Source organism: Pelodiscus sinensis, chromosome 2 (assembly GCF_049634645.1).
Source record: "Pelodiscus sinensis isolate JC-2024 chromosome 2, ASM4963464v1, whole genome shotgun sequence".
Taxonomy (NCBI): domain Eukaryota; kingdom Metazoa; phylum Chordata; order Testudines; family Trionychidae; genus Pelodiscus; species Pelodiscus sinensis.
The window spans coordinates 252,043,328-252,057,298 of NC_134712.1; the positions used below are offsets into that span (position 1 = coordinate 252,043,328).

The window sequence follows — 13,971 nt, forward strand, 5'->3', positions numbered from 1 at the left end:
CCTACTCTCTGGGACCATGTCTACACTGGGGAGTTATTTTGACAGAACAAGCAGAGCATCCACACTACCAAGCCCGTTATTTCAAACTAATAACTCCTGCTTGCCTTGGGGTTCAGGCAGGGTCGACTTATCCATTAGGCACAGTAGGCACCGTGCCTAGGGCCCACGATACTTTTAGGGGCCCACAAAAATGTTTTAATTTCTTTTAACATCAGAAGGAAAAAAATGAACTTTTAGGGTCAAAGAAAATGTTTTAATTTTTTCTCACATCAGAAAAACATGAAACTTTTAGGGCCCATGAAAATCTATTAAATTTTGCCTAACACAGAAAAAAAATTAAATGTTGAAGTATTTAAAGTTATATCAAAAATAATTTTTAATATTGATATTATTATGGTGAGATGAGCCCACGAAGGCATAAGTACCTTGTGCCCATGAAACTTGTAGGGCCTACAAAAATGTCTTATTTTTTCTTAAATAAGAAAAAATTAAAATGTCGTAGTAATAGCCTCACTTAGCCTCAGCGCAGTTTACTTCTTGCAATAAGCGAGATACATACTTCGACTGTGTTGGTATAAAGACGAATATAATCCAGCCTGGATTATATTCGTCTTTATACCAACACAATCATAAAATATAATTTGTAATTTTTTTTTAAATGGAGGAAGGGGCCCACGAAGGTAAAAGTGCCTAGGGCCCACAAAAGTCATACTGCGGCCCTGCCAGGATAACACAATCCGGAGCCATGAATCATTTAAATAGATCCTGCTGCCTGAGACACTGCCTGGAAATTCAGTGGCACAAGCAGGCAGCAGGATAGAAACGGAAAGCAGCCAGATGCAGTCTATGGGCCCAGCCCTGTTTTAAGTGCCGAGCAAAGTGAACATCAGGCCCCTTTAAGCTGGCTCCCATTGGGCCCATGGAAACCAGGGCACTAAACATCTTCTTGTTCAAAGCATAAGCCACGGATGTCTCATTGGTTTAGCTCCAGTGGTGCGTTTTGGGGGCTTGGTATTTTCCACTCACTCCATACCCTGGCCTACCACACAGGGCTTGCCTAAACCTGCCCTCCCCATCCTGGCCTTCCCCTCACCATCATCTTCCATGCTGGCTGGGGCGGGTCTGGCGCAGACGGAGTGGAGCAGTGCGGGGCTCGTACGTGTGTGGTACAAGGCGTGCGAGTACGTGCATGAGCTTTTATTTGAAAACTAGGAAATGAAACATCCAAACTGATGCTAAAAATGTGGGGACACACTCAGCAATCAAGGAATGACCCGGGTGCGGTTGTGTGACACAAAGGATCGACACCAAGGAAAAATGTACATTTGTGCCCTAAGGGGAATCACCATTTATTAAGTGCCAGGTGACAGAAGACGCAGTCCCTGCCCCCAAAGAGCTCACAGTCTAAACAGCCAACACAAACACAGCTAGCCGAACCCACAGCTTACACTGGGGGCGGGGGGGGGGGGGGGGGGGGCGGGGGAAGAGAGACAGGGAAAACTACAGCAAGGAGGTGGCAGACCAATGCAAAACACAACAGAAGCTGCCTCCAGCCCTGTCCGGGGCAGGGGCAGCTCTCCAGCCCAAAGAAACCTGGGTGTGGGTCAGAATGGAGGAACTGAAAAAAGACTGGCCCCAGATAGGACCCAGAGGGGAGTGATGGGGGATTTGAGAGCAGCCTTCAACTCCCTGAAGGGGGTTCCAAAGAGGATGGAGAGAGGCTGTTCTCGGTGGTGGCAGATGGCAGAACGAGGAGCAATGGTCTCAAGTTGCAGTGGGGGAGGTCTAGGTTGGATATTAGGAAAAATGATTTCCCTAGGCGGGTGGGGAAGCACTGGGATGGGTTCCAGAGGGAGGGGGTGGAATCTCCATCCCTGGAGGTTGTGAATTCCCAGCTGGACAAAGCCCTGGCTGGGATGACTGAGTTGGGGTTGGTCCTGCCTTGGGCAGGGGGCTGGACTCCATCTGCCCACCTGGGATTCTACCAAGTCACTGCCAGTTCATCCCTCCGAACTCCGGAAAGCCCCGTTCGTGGGGCCGCTTCCCAACTTCCCCTTTCAGGCAGATGGTAACTAACACCACCACAACGGGCTTCCCCCAGCACAAAAGCCACCTGTGACCACTCGGCCGCAAACCAGCCTATTGCAGCAGGCTGGGGCAAGTCACATCGGAATCAGTCCTGAGCCTGTGGACTGTTTTAATCATCCCCCCTGGGCAAAGCCAAATCACACCCAGACCAGGCTCTTTCTACCACCAACCTTCTCCACCTGGCACTGCAGCAGGTGAGAGGCAGCATTTCCCAGTGGTTAGGAACCTGGGGTGTCATTTAGCCCATGCCTCAGTTTCCCCACCGCTGCCCTACCTCCCAGAATGTCGTGAAAACCTCATTCCATTGACTCTCCGACCCACCAAGCTCCTCCCTCCTGCCCTCATTTCTCCTCTTCTCTCTGTTTTATCCCACTCACCTTGGTCCTTCTCCCAGGTGCCTTCTGCTCTCGGGCAACGCAGGCAGTGTGGGAGCCATGCCTGGCTCGGTAGTGCTGCACCAGGCCCCGTCTCACTGAAAAGGCCTCGCGATGGGGTGGAGAAGGAGGCAAGGCACATGGGCTTGAGACACACGGATCCCTTGGGGCCACAGGGCCCCCCAGGTCGGATGCACTCGTCAGAGCTCACCGAAGATCTCGGCTCGGAGCCAGCAGCCGAGCGGTCGCCGTCATCACTGCACGGCCTATGCCCGGAGAACAGTCACGGCGAGATGAAAATTACCTGGAGAGTCTTGAAGGGACGGCGGGTCTCCAGGAGGGGACCCATCTCAGAAGGGCCGTTTTCAGCCAGGAGGGAGCAGACACCTCTCTCCCTGAACTGCACCTGGCCGGCCCGTCTGCGTACTGAGCTGCGGGAGAATGGAAACGCCCTCTCCCGTGGGTTTCACACAACACAAAGAATACAGACAAAGGACGGGACTGACAGAGGTTGGGGGCAAAAAGACCGGCAGCCTGGCAGCGGACTAGGGGTTTGAAATGTGGCAAGGATATTAGGGGAGGGCAGTCCCTGGGAATGAAAACAAGGTCCTAGAACATGGCTTCTGATTTTCTTTTAGCTGGAACCAGCTGCTACTGCTTGAGGCCCTGTGCTTGGTTAAATAGCCTTAGCCCGGCTTTCACGCTACGCCAAGCAACAGGCTGGGTGGGAGGCAGAGCTGTGACCTGAGGGGGAACTGGGGAACGGGGCAGCGGTACGCGGGGGGGCTGTTTCTTGGGAGGCAGCGAACCTCTGACCCCCGTGTGTCCGGCAGACCAGGGGCTGGTCACTCCAGGGAGATGCGGCAGGCTGGAGGGAGCCTAATGGGCAGGGAGGAAGCGGGGCCTGCGAGGCCTAGTGGTGCCCACTGGCACTGGGAAGTAACCCCTGGCAGGCCCAGGCCTGGTGGTCACAGGTGCCCCAGGGACACGTCCCAGCAGGCAGGTGGGAAAGTAACGGCAAGGAGGTTCTCTAGGAATGCAGCGGGGAGGCTCGGCAGGGGAGCGACCCCCAGCAAGATTCGGGAGCGCGGATGGGAACCACTGCACGGCCCCTCTGGGAGGGGGACACAGGTCCCTGCTGCAGCCTCCCCGCCAGGCAGCAAAATGTGGGAGCTGAATGGCTGAACGTTCGTGAGCTGGGGATCCCTGCTAGCACTGAGCGGGTGCGGCCCTGCGTGGGGCAGGCCTTCCTTAACCCAGCCAGGACCTGCCGGCCCCCGGGATGCCTCAGCCCCATTACTGCTGCCTCTCCTCCTGCAGGGCCTAGGACACGACCTCCCCCGCTTCCTGTGCTGTCAGGCCCCTTTGCCCCTCCGTCACAGCAGGATAGAGGGGCTGGGCCCTGATTTCTCTGCAACCGGACAGCAGTGGGGCTAGAAGGGTCCATGTCCCCTTTAAACTATCCCACTCCACTCCCCCCCCCTCGGATCTGCTGGCCCCGAGCCCCGAACAGGGAGGCCTTCTCCCTCTGAAAAACCAGTCTGACGTTCCTACGTCTCTTCACAAAAAGCTGCACTCAAACGAGAGCTTACGCCCGGGGAAACTCCCGGCGATGTCACTGTCGGCCGTGCCGTGGTCCCAGCTGGCTGGAAATCAGGAACTTGCTTTTGGAGGGAGGCAGCCCCCCCCGAAAAGCCCCCAGAGCCTCGATCCTGGCCCGGCTGTTAGCCCACAGGGCCCACGTCCGGCCCAGGGTCCAGCAGGCCCGGCGGGGGGAAGCCCTTGCCGGCGTGGCTGTTCTGGTGGTAGTAGAGCGAGCGCTTGTAGCGGAAGCTCTTGCCGCACTGGGCGCAGGGGTAGGGCCGCTCGCCGGCGTGCATGCGCCGGTGCTCCACCAGGTACTGGTTGCGGGTGAAGCTCTTCTCGCACTCGGTGCACTGGTAGGGCCGCTCGCCCGTGTGGATGCGCAGGTGCCGGCGGAGGTTGGAGTGGTGGCTGAAGAACTTGCCGCACTGGGTGCAGATGAAGGAGCCCTCGCTGGGCCCCGCGTGCACCCGCTGGTGCAGCACCAGGCTCACCTTCTGCTTGAAGCTCTTGCGGCACTCGGGGCAGGCGTAGGGCCGCTCCCCGGTGTGCGACAGGTGGTGCTTCCGCAGGCTGGAGCGGTGGTAGAAGCTGCGCTCGCACTCGGAGCACTGGTAGGGTTTGCTGCCCGCCTGGCCCGGGGCGGGCGGCCGGGGGCCGTGTTTTGGGGCCGCTCTCTCCCCCGGCGGGGGCAGGCCGGGCCCCTCGCCTGCATGATCCCTCTGGTGCAGGGCGAGGTGCTGCCGGCTGCGGAAGCTCTTCCCGCACTCGGCGCAGACGAACACCCTCACGGCCGCTGCGCTCTGCAGGGGGATCAGCAGCGGCTTGAGCTCCGGGAAGTCCGTCACGTGCAGAGAGGGGTCCTCCAGGTCGTTTCCAGCCAGGGCTGCTGGCTCCCCCACCGGGCTGCACGGGGCTTCCTCCTGGGCCGTTCCCGGCTCCGGACCCTGGAAAACCTCCAATTCCGGCAACGTCCTTTGGAGCTCTAAGTGCTCCGGCTCCTCCTCGGGGTTCTCCAGCTCCACTTTGACCACCACCTCGCTCTCCACTGCAAGACAAAGAGAACATCAGAGCGGCCAGGCTGGGTCAGGCCAAAGGTCCATCTAGCCCAGTGTCCTGTCTGCCCACAGCGGCCAGTGCCAGGTACCCCAGAGGGAGGGAACAGAACAGGGAATCATCAAGTGATCTCTCCCCTATCATCCATCCCCAGCCCCTAGGAAACAGAGGCGAGGGACACCATTCCGACCTATCCTCCATGAATGTATGTAGTTCTTTTTGGAACCCTATTAAAGTCCTGGTCTTCACAACATCCTCTGGCGAGGAGTTCCACAGGTTGATGGCGCACTGCGTGAACACAGGCAGCATTCACTGTCCAGGCGGGGGGTGCTGGCACCTCCTGAAAGACGGCGCCTGGACTCCCAACTCAAGCCCACGGATGGGTGGTGACTGGCCACGGCCAGGGACATGAGACAAGCCTCTCAGAGTAGGGGGCATTATAAATGTTACAGCCTCGTCGGCACAGCATTCCAAGAAAGTCTCCCCCGCCCCGTTCAGTGCCATTGGTGCAGTCCGCCCTGTGGCGCCAGCAGCATCTCGACCACTCCTCCCAGGACAGGCGTGAGTGGGCGGACTGTACCATGCTCATCACGAAGGGAGACCCTCTTCGGCTGTTCACACAGGTGCGGCCCCAGTGCCTAGCACTGAGCCTCCGGTCTCTCCTGAGCCTCCAGTCTCTCGTTCAATCTCACTCACTCTCTCTCTCCTCTCCTACTGCCTCTCTCTTTCTCTCCTCCCCCTCCTGCCTCTCTCTTTCTCTCCTCCCCCTCCTGCCTCTCTCTCTCTTTCTCTCCTCCCCCTCCTGCCTCTCACTCTCTTTCTCTCCTCCCCCTCCTGCCTCTCTCTCTCTTTCTCTCCTCCCCCTCCTGCCTCTCACTCTCTTTCTCTTTTCCTCCTCCTTGTGCACAGAGCGCGCAGAAGTCAGCCGAGCACCACTGCGGGAGGTGAAGGGGGGTGGTGCGGTGACGTTCATGGCCGGGGCAGGGCCTGGAGCCGCTGTTACGCCGCACGTCACCGCCCCACCTCCCTTTGCCTCCCGCCGTGGCGCTCGGCTGACTTCTGCGCTGCTCAGCCAGGCTGCTGCGGGGGAGCAAGCAGCCATTTGGGCCCCACGCTCCCCATGCAGCACGGGCCCGGCTGAGCGGCGCAGAAGTCAGCCGAGCGCCATGGCGGGAGGCAACAGCGCCGCCCAGAGGGAACAACCAGCGTTTCAGCGTTACAGAGTCACAGACATTAGGCTACTATATATATCTGATATGATGGGGACTAATTTGCAGGGCTTAACAAACCGCAGCAAAATGTACTTGTCAGCCCCACACTGCACATCCGCCAGCCCCACTTTGCGCGCGCACGCGCGCGCCACTGGTAAACGGGGCGACCGGCTGAAATCTACTCGCCCTGGGAGAGTAGATTCACTGATTTGTCGAGCCCTGCTAATTTGGCTACAACTACTCAAGAGCAAGATCTCGGAGTCACCGTGGAGAGTTCTCTGAGAACATCTGCTCCGTGTGCAGCGGCAGGCAAAGAAGCAAACAGAATGTCGGGAATCATTAACGAAGGGACAGAGCAGGGATCGGGAACCTTTTATGGGTCGGGGGCCACTGAATCAGGGGGGCCACACAAGTGAGAAGAACCCCCCCTCCCCCCACTGACATGGCCTCTGACCCGATGGGGAAGAAAAAAAGAAATTCTCCACATTCCCTTCACACAGCAGAACCTCGCAGGGTCCAGCCTAGTAGGTTTCGTGTGCTCCTGCCTGGCAGGGTGCTGAGGGGGGCTGGACCTCCAGCACGGGATCCTCAGTGCTGGCAGGGAGCCCTGAGCCTTGGGGGCCGGATCCAGGCAAGCCGGGGGCTGCATCTGGCCCCCAGGCTTGAGGTTCCCCACCCTTGGGATACAGAGTAAGATAAAGAATATCTGATTGCCTCTGTATCAATCCGTGGTTCGCCCACATGTTGAATACTGCGTACCGATGTGGTCGCCTCATCTTAGAAAAATTATCTTGGCCTTGGAAAAAGTTCAGAAAAGGGCAACAAAAATGATTATAGATTTGGAATGGCTGCCTTATGAGGAGAGATTAATAAGACTGGGAATTTTCCACTTGGAAAAGAGAGGACTAAGGGGAGATATAATAGAGGTCTCTAAAATCACAAATGTGGAGAAAGTGAATAAAGAAGAGTTATTTACTCTCTCAGATGATACAAGAACTAGGGATCATCAAATTAAATTAATAGGGCGCAGGGTTATAAACAAACAAAAGGAAGTTTTTCTTCACACAACGCACTGTCAACCTGTGGAACTCCTTGCCAGAGGATGTTGTGAAGTCCAAGATGAATACAAGGTTAAAAACGAGCTAGATAAATTCATGGAGGTTAGGTCCATCAATGGCTATTAGCCGGGATGGGCAGGAATGGTGTCCCTGGCCTCTTTTTGTCAGAGGCTGGGAATGGGAGACAGGGGAGGGATCAGTTGATGATTCCCTGTTCTAGTCACTCTTTCTGGGGCACCTGGCATTGGCTGCGGTCGGCAGACAGGACACTGGGTGGGATGGACCTTTGGTCTGACCCAGCCTGGCTGGGCGCCGTGAATCAGGGCTGATGTCACTCCTGCGAGGGTGCTGCTGCTCCAGCTCTGGGATTCAGCAGGCCCCCTTGCGAGCGCTCACAGACCCCCAGGTGAGAATCACTGCCCTATGCCCCCTGCTCTGTCCCTCTCGCACCCCCACCTCCTTCCAGGCTCCCCTCTCTGCGACTGGGTATCGAGAACCCGCTCGACAGCCCGCCCCTTCCCGCCCCCTCCCACCTCTGGCCACAAAGCCCTGGAACTCACCCGCGCAGAGCTCTGGAGAGACCTCTCTCCTCTCGGAGTCCTCCCCGCCCCCGACGCAGGGCTCCTGCCCCCGTTCAGCCTGGGCCAGGAGGTCGGGCTTGGAGATGGCGTAGTCTGTTCGTGGAGAGAGACAGCGACGCTCACCGGCTGCCTGGCGCGGGAAGGATTCCCCCCAAGCCCGCTGGAGGGGGAAGAGGCACGGAGGCAAACCCAACCCAGCAGAGCTGCGCTCTCCACCCCTGCCGGTTCGGGCTGGGCTCAGATCACCCGATGGCTCCCACGGAGCAGCAAAGGCTCACGGATGGGCCACTGGCCACGGCTCCTTCGCCTTGCTGCAGGGGACAGAGGCTTGCGCAGGACCCTCGGGATCAGCCGCTGGGTCAGACCCAGACCCCACAGATGCGTATGTGCTGTGGGTGTGGCCCATTCTCCCCTGCCCCTCTGACAAAATAGCCTTGCAGCACATCGGTCGTGGGGGCTGCAGTTTGAAGGGTGGGAATCCCCAGGGAATCAAGAGATGGCAGGAGCTGCCTGTCCCGCCAGCCCTGGAGCCTGTCACACCTGCTGGTGAAGGGAACCATGCTGCATAGAGGACGCTCGATTCACTCGCGTCTCACAGCCCCGCCCCAGCCACTACGGCAGCGCCCAGAAAACACGCCTCCCCCAGAGCACAGCGAGTTTCAGCAGCCCCAGGTCCTAGGGGAGTCCAGGGGTCCTCACCCAGCGAGATGAGGGCCTCGTAGTTCCCCTTCACCGCGTTCTTGTACAGCTCCTTCTGCCACTCTGCCAAGCTCTCCCACGCCCGCTCGGGGAAACAGCCTGAGACGTCATCACAGGGCACCGGGACCTGGAACCACAAGCGTTGCGCGCTCAGCAGCGGCTGCTGAACCGTCAGGGCAGCAGCCGGTGCTGTCGCGTGATGCTCCACACGCAAGCAGGGGAAAATATTGAACACACACGGCAGGGGACACAACCCCCCACTCCCCATCCAAGCATGTTGCTGTGCAAGCTGCTCAGATCATCTCACACACAGGAGGAAAGGACCATCGGCCCTTGCAGACCCCTTTGCAGTCCAGGGCGAGATTCACAGCGCCATGCTCAAACCCAGGTGCTCCTGGATGGGAGGAAGGGTGCGACAATTCGAGCCCGTTTCCTCTCCAGAATCCTCTGCCCCCCGCCGGATCTGGGAAAGCACCCCCTCCCCCGCTCGGCCCTGCTAAAAAGGTGAAATCTTCCTAGGAAGCCACCCCGGCAGCAGGATCGTTGTTGCGCGGGAAGCGTCAGGCGCGCTCCAGTGAGGAACACCCGGCAGTCCAGCGCGATCGGAGGCTTTCACGCTTTATCCTCCCCTTGCATTGACTGGAAGGCAGGGAAGAACAGAACGGGGTGACCAGGGCTTTGCAGAGCCCGGATAGGCTGGTCTATACCAGCCCTGTAGCTCACCCGGGTGCAACTCCCCTTCCATTACACGACTGGAGGCCCCACTGTGCTAGGTGCTGTACATACCGAGGAATGGGGAGGGGGGCAGGCTACTCCTCTCTCTTTTTCCAGCCTGTTTGCTGCGTGCACATGACAGCACCTTTGCATTAAGCCTCACGTTCACTTTCTCCCCACCAAGCCGGCCAGTTTCCCGGCGGTTTGCCTGGGCCTGCTGCACGGCCGTGGTGTAAAACGAAAGCGGAATTTGTAAACCCTCACGAACGGGCAGGGGGCACCCAGGGGTGAGAGAGAAGCTGAAGCCACTTCCAAGTTGTTTCTAGGCCTTGAGTCCATCCTAGTTACGGGCAGGGTTCCCGCTAAGCCGTGGGGCAGCCCCGCTTCACAGGTGATTAATCAGCCACGCCCGGGCAGAGGCTCAGGGTTCAGTGTGGAGCTGACTGACTGGGCAGGGTTGATGTGATGCTGGGCTGCCCCTCGGCTTAGAGTCAACACTGGTTATGGGTACTGTGACGTAGTCCCCATCTGGATTAGGGATGTTAAATTGCGGTTAATTGACTAGTCGAGTAGTCGATGGAATTTCCGTTGACTACTCGACTAGTCGATAGGCACTTCCGCAATCCTCCTTTGAAATGTACAAGAGCCCCAGCAGGGGCTCTTGTACATTTCAAAGGAGGAACGTGGAACTCCATGTACAGCCCAGGCCAGCGGGAAGACCCACTGACTCCGGGCTGCATGCCAGTGCCTGCTTTGAAATGTACAAGAGTCCCCAGCGAGGGCTCTTGGGCATTTCAAAGCCATGGAGCCCCGGGTCACGACTCCGGGTTCTGCGTGGCATTTCAGTGGAACACGGGATCCAGGGCTGCCCCTTTGAAATGCAGAGGCGGCGTTTTAAAGGGGGGAAGCGCCACACAGCTGAACCACGGATCGGCTGTGCAGCGGCTGCCCCTTTGAAATGCCGCCTTGGGGTTTCAAAGCGGCAGCACCAAACAGCTGATCCCTGGCTCAGCTGTGTGGTGCTGCCGCTTTGAAGTACCCCGCCCGCCCCCCTTTACTGCCTCTATCTCAGAGGCAGCAAGGGGGAGGGGAATCAACTAGTCGACAGATAAGCAAATGCTTATCGGATCGTCAACTAATCCTTAACATTCCTAGTCTGGATTGGAGTCTATTCTATAGAGCCAGCATTACCCAAACATCCGACTGAGGTTGTTCTCTGCTCCAAACAGCTCACTGCCCCTATTGGGGGAGATGAGCCCGGGGGGGTCTGAGCACACTGGGAGGCGAGGGAGAGTGATTGATGGAATTTACAACATAACTAGATTTCAAGCAGGTGTTTCTTCTTGGCCACCGAACAACTGATCAGTTTAACCCCGGTACATCCGACCCTCGTGTATGGGGGAAGAAAGGGACTCCGTGACCTCATCATGCCTCTCCACTGTTAATCAGTCTGAGCTAGGAGCTGGGGCAATTACCTGGGGTGCCTCCCCCTTGGTACCTGGGGGCAGCCTCAGGATCCAGAAGTTCCTGTTCTTCAGCAGGTTCTCCATGTTCTCCAGCCGTCGCTGCAGCAGCCCGTACTCCTGGATCAGCGTCTCCAGCACGGCCCACTTGCTCTCCAGCTGGTTCCCAAACTCCACCACGGTCCTCTCACACCCTATCAGCTTTTTCTCGGCCGTCCCCGTTCTCCCTTCCAGATTCAACAGCCGGATGGCATGAGCGTCCACTTTCCTCTCCGTGGCTTGGATGGCAGCCCCCAGCGTCAGGGAGATCTCCTCTGCCTGCAGCTGGGTCTCTCTCCCGGACGCTCGGCGCGGGAGAGCACGAGGCTGGGGCCCCCTGTGACTGTCCCATTCTAGAGCCTGCGTGTGCGGAAAGACCGTGAAAACAGAATGGGGAGCACGTTCCTACTTGTCGAAATCCGCCCCCCAGAGCAACAGACGCTTGGATGTTCAAGGCTGCTCGAGGCTTGATGGGACCTCAACTTTATTCTTTTTGAAGGCCCACATGAAACCACCTAGCCCAGAGCTACTCAACTTTGGAAGCCCTGGGGGCCACAATGATACTCTCAGCACATACTGCCACTTAAATGCGGTTGCATGTATATGCAAATATATATGCAAATGTATGCAAATAGCTTCTTTCACACTGACGGGCATGAATACAAAGATTAAGGCAGGACTACACAACACCCAGGCCCCATTGAAGTCAGTTCTGCTGATATTAATAAAACGCAATAGTTACCCTATTGCCACCCTATGACCGCACTTTTAATGAGCACTTTTAAAAAGAAAGTCGTATACCAGTGTTTTGGGTGTTTAGCTTGAAGCTTCAGGGTGTGCGTTTCTTGGAGTGATTTTACTCAGAAAATGTTTCCAAGCCAGAGGGCTCCAACCTGCGGTGAGTGGAGAGCTGGGCGAGTCAGGCCGGACACAAGAAGCAAAAAAGGACAGGGCCCGGGAGGGCTGACGTCTCCACACCGGAGTCCGTTGCTCTGTGTGGGACGGAGGCAGGGCTGCTCAGCCACGGCGCTAGACCCAACTGTGGCCAGTCAGCACCTCTCAGGCTCTGCCCGCAAGGCTAAGCCACCAGCACTTCCCAGAAAAATTGCCCGGTGCTCCCAGCACCTCCTCCCTGGGGGCTAGAAACGCCGACATCCTGTACCCGTCTGTTCCAGCCAGCCCGTCCGCTTGCCTCTTTCAATGCTCACCCTGCCTGGGAGATGCCTCGCCATTGTGGAGTGTGTTCCCAGTGGAGGTCACAGGATCCTACCCACGGGCCGTGTGTTGAGCCCCGCGGAAACCAAAACTGCACTGCGAGCTGCAAACAAACAGGCCACGGGCTGCATGTGGCCCTCGGGCCACGTGTTGAGTAGCCCTGGCCTAGAGGATCACTCTCATGCTAGGCAGAGGTCAGGGGAGAAATCAAGCCCTTAAATGCAACGAGATTCTCGAAACGAAGGCGGAAAGGCCAGGGCTCAGGTCCATTTCTGTTCTGAGACACGATTCTGTAGCAAACTGCGCCCTGGGACACTTGGGTCTGGGATTTTCGGATCCATTTTGCTCAGCGTGGAAAGAAAAAAAAAAAGGCACCAAGACCTCAAACTAGCCCTGCAGAGTCAACCCAGACCCTAACTCAGCAGGTGCTCCAACTATGGCTCACGGACCGCCCCGATCTTGGGAAGAGCCCACAGCCAACCCAGCGCTAGCACCACTGGCCCTCCAGGTGGGCAGCATCTTCACTGGAAGGAAGAACCTGATGGCCTGCGTAAGGAACAGGGGACCAGGAGGAGCCAAGACCAGCGGCTCCTACATCAGAGGGGGGAAAGGAACCAGAGCCACCTGGCAGGGACTGGTGGCACCGGTGGAACAATTACAAAAGCTCCGTAGCTCCCTGGAGCATTTTTGCAGGCCAGGAGTGGCGGCAGGGAAGCTGTGGACAACCCGCAGGAAGGGAGGGAGGCTGGCGGCCCAAGGAGGCGGCCCACAAGACACAGAGTTTATTAAAAGGGAAGGACCAGCGGACTAGTTGCTCGGGGTGCAGCTGCACTTCCAAGCGCCCTATCGATGAACACCCCGAGGGCCCCCGCGGGGAAGTTTCCTGTTTCGCGGCCCTGGGGCCCCAGCAGCAGGGGTGGCGGGAAGCCTGCCTGGAACCCCCCGGGCCCCCCGGCCCCGGCCAGACAAAGCGGGCTCCGGGCTGCAGGCGGAGCACGTGTCCCGGTAGAGCCGGCCGCCCCGCCTGGCCCCCAGGAGCAGCAGCGCTGCCCGCCCCGCAGCCACAGAGCCCCCCGGGCGTCTCCGAGCCCCGGCCGCCGAGAGCGAGCGGGCCCCGCGGCTGGGGAGCAGGCAAGCCCATAGCCCCGGCCCCCCAGACGGGTCCTTACCTGGGCAGCGGCCCGCTCGGCCATGGCCTTTGTTCCCGGGCCGGGCTCGCCCCTCGCCGCGGCGGCCCGAGGAGCTGGGCGCGGCTGCTCGGCAGGGAAGGAGCCGGGCGGCGGGATCCGAACCCGCAGCGGGCCGAGTTTACGGGCCGGCCGGGGGGAGGCAGGGAGCCGCGGCCTGGTGCCGGGCCGGAGTCAGCGGGCGGGGAGCGGGGCGGAGCCGCGAGCGACAGCGGCCCCTGCCGGTGGCCAGGAGGAACGCGGCGCCGAGCCTCGGTGGATGCTCCACGGTGCAAGGTCCATACCACTGGCTCCTTGGAGCGGACTCGGCTGCACGCCCGCTCCTTGCAGCGCACGACTGGGCCGGCCACGAGGGGCTCCCCGGACCCCGGCTGCCCGCCCTACGCTGCAGCTCAGACTCCACGTCCGAGGGCTTGTAGCCACCGGGTTCCCAACCTCCCTCTTAGCCCTGAGCCGTTGCTGGCCCGGTCCGGGTGGCAGCCCCTGGTGCACAGCACGGTCCCATCGCTGCAAGCAGGGGGCAGCCCAGCTCAAGTGCCATGGGATCCCCCGCGGTTCCCATTCTGACGGCCCCCGCCTCTGGCTGGCTAGGGACTGGCACAGCTATACCACCAGGGGACGCTGAGAGCAGCAGCCCACAGCTTCTTGGTGCTGCTTCTCACCCCATTGGGGTTTTTTCTTACCCCCACCAGGGCAGCCTGG

At 58.9% G+C, this 13,971-nt stretch overlaps 1 protein-coding gene across 1 annotated transcript; it reads right to left on the reverse strand.

Moving 5' to 3' along the window:
- Positions 1-1,315: 1,315 nt before the first annotated feature.
- On the reverse strand, positions 1,316-13,909 carry LOC142826675 (zinc finger protein 783-like). The gene is made up of 5 exons (XM_075919777.1): positions 13,252-13,909; positions 10,841-11,227; positions 8,652-8,778; positions 7,932-8,045; positions 1,316-5,094 (listed from the first exon to the last, which is right to left on the reverse strand). Exons 1-5 carry the CDS (start codon positions 13,273-13,275, stop codon positions 4,187-4,189), a joined length of 1,560 nt encoding a protein of 519 aa, XP_075775892.1. The 5' UTR covers positions 13,276-13,909; the 3' UTR covers positions 1,316-4,186.
- Between the last annotated feature and the right edge of the window lie 62 nt (positions 13,910-13,971).

Excerpts from the sequence above, each read along its gene's own strand:
- LOC142826675 (XM_075919777.1), bottom strand. The coding sequence starts at position 13,275 with ATGGCCGAGCGGGCCGCTGCCCAG. Across the intron at positions 11,228-13,251 it reads CCGAGCGGGCCGCTGCCCAG|GCTCTAGAATGGGACAGTCA; the intron begins GTAAGGACCCGT and ends CCGCACACGCAG. Across the intron at positions 8,046-8,651 it reads CGAGGCCCTCATCTCGCTGG|ACTACGCCATCTCCAAGCCC; the intron begins GTGAGGACCCCT and ends CTCCACGAACAG.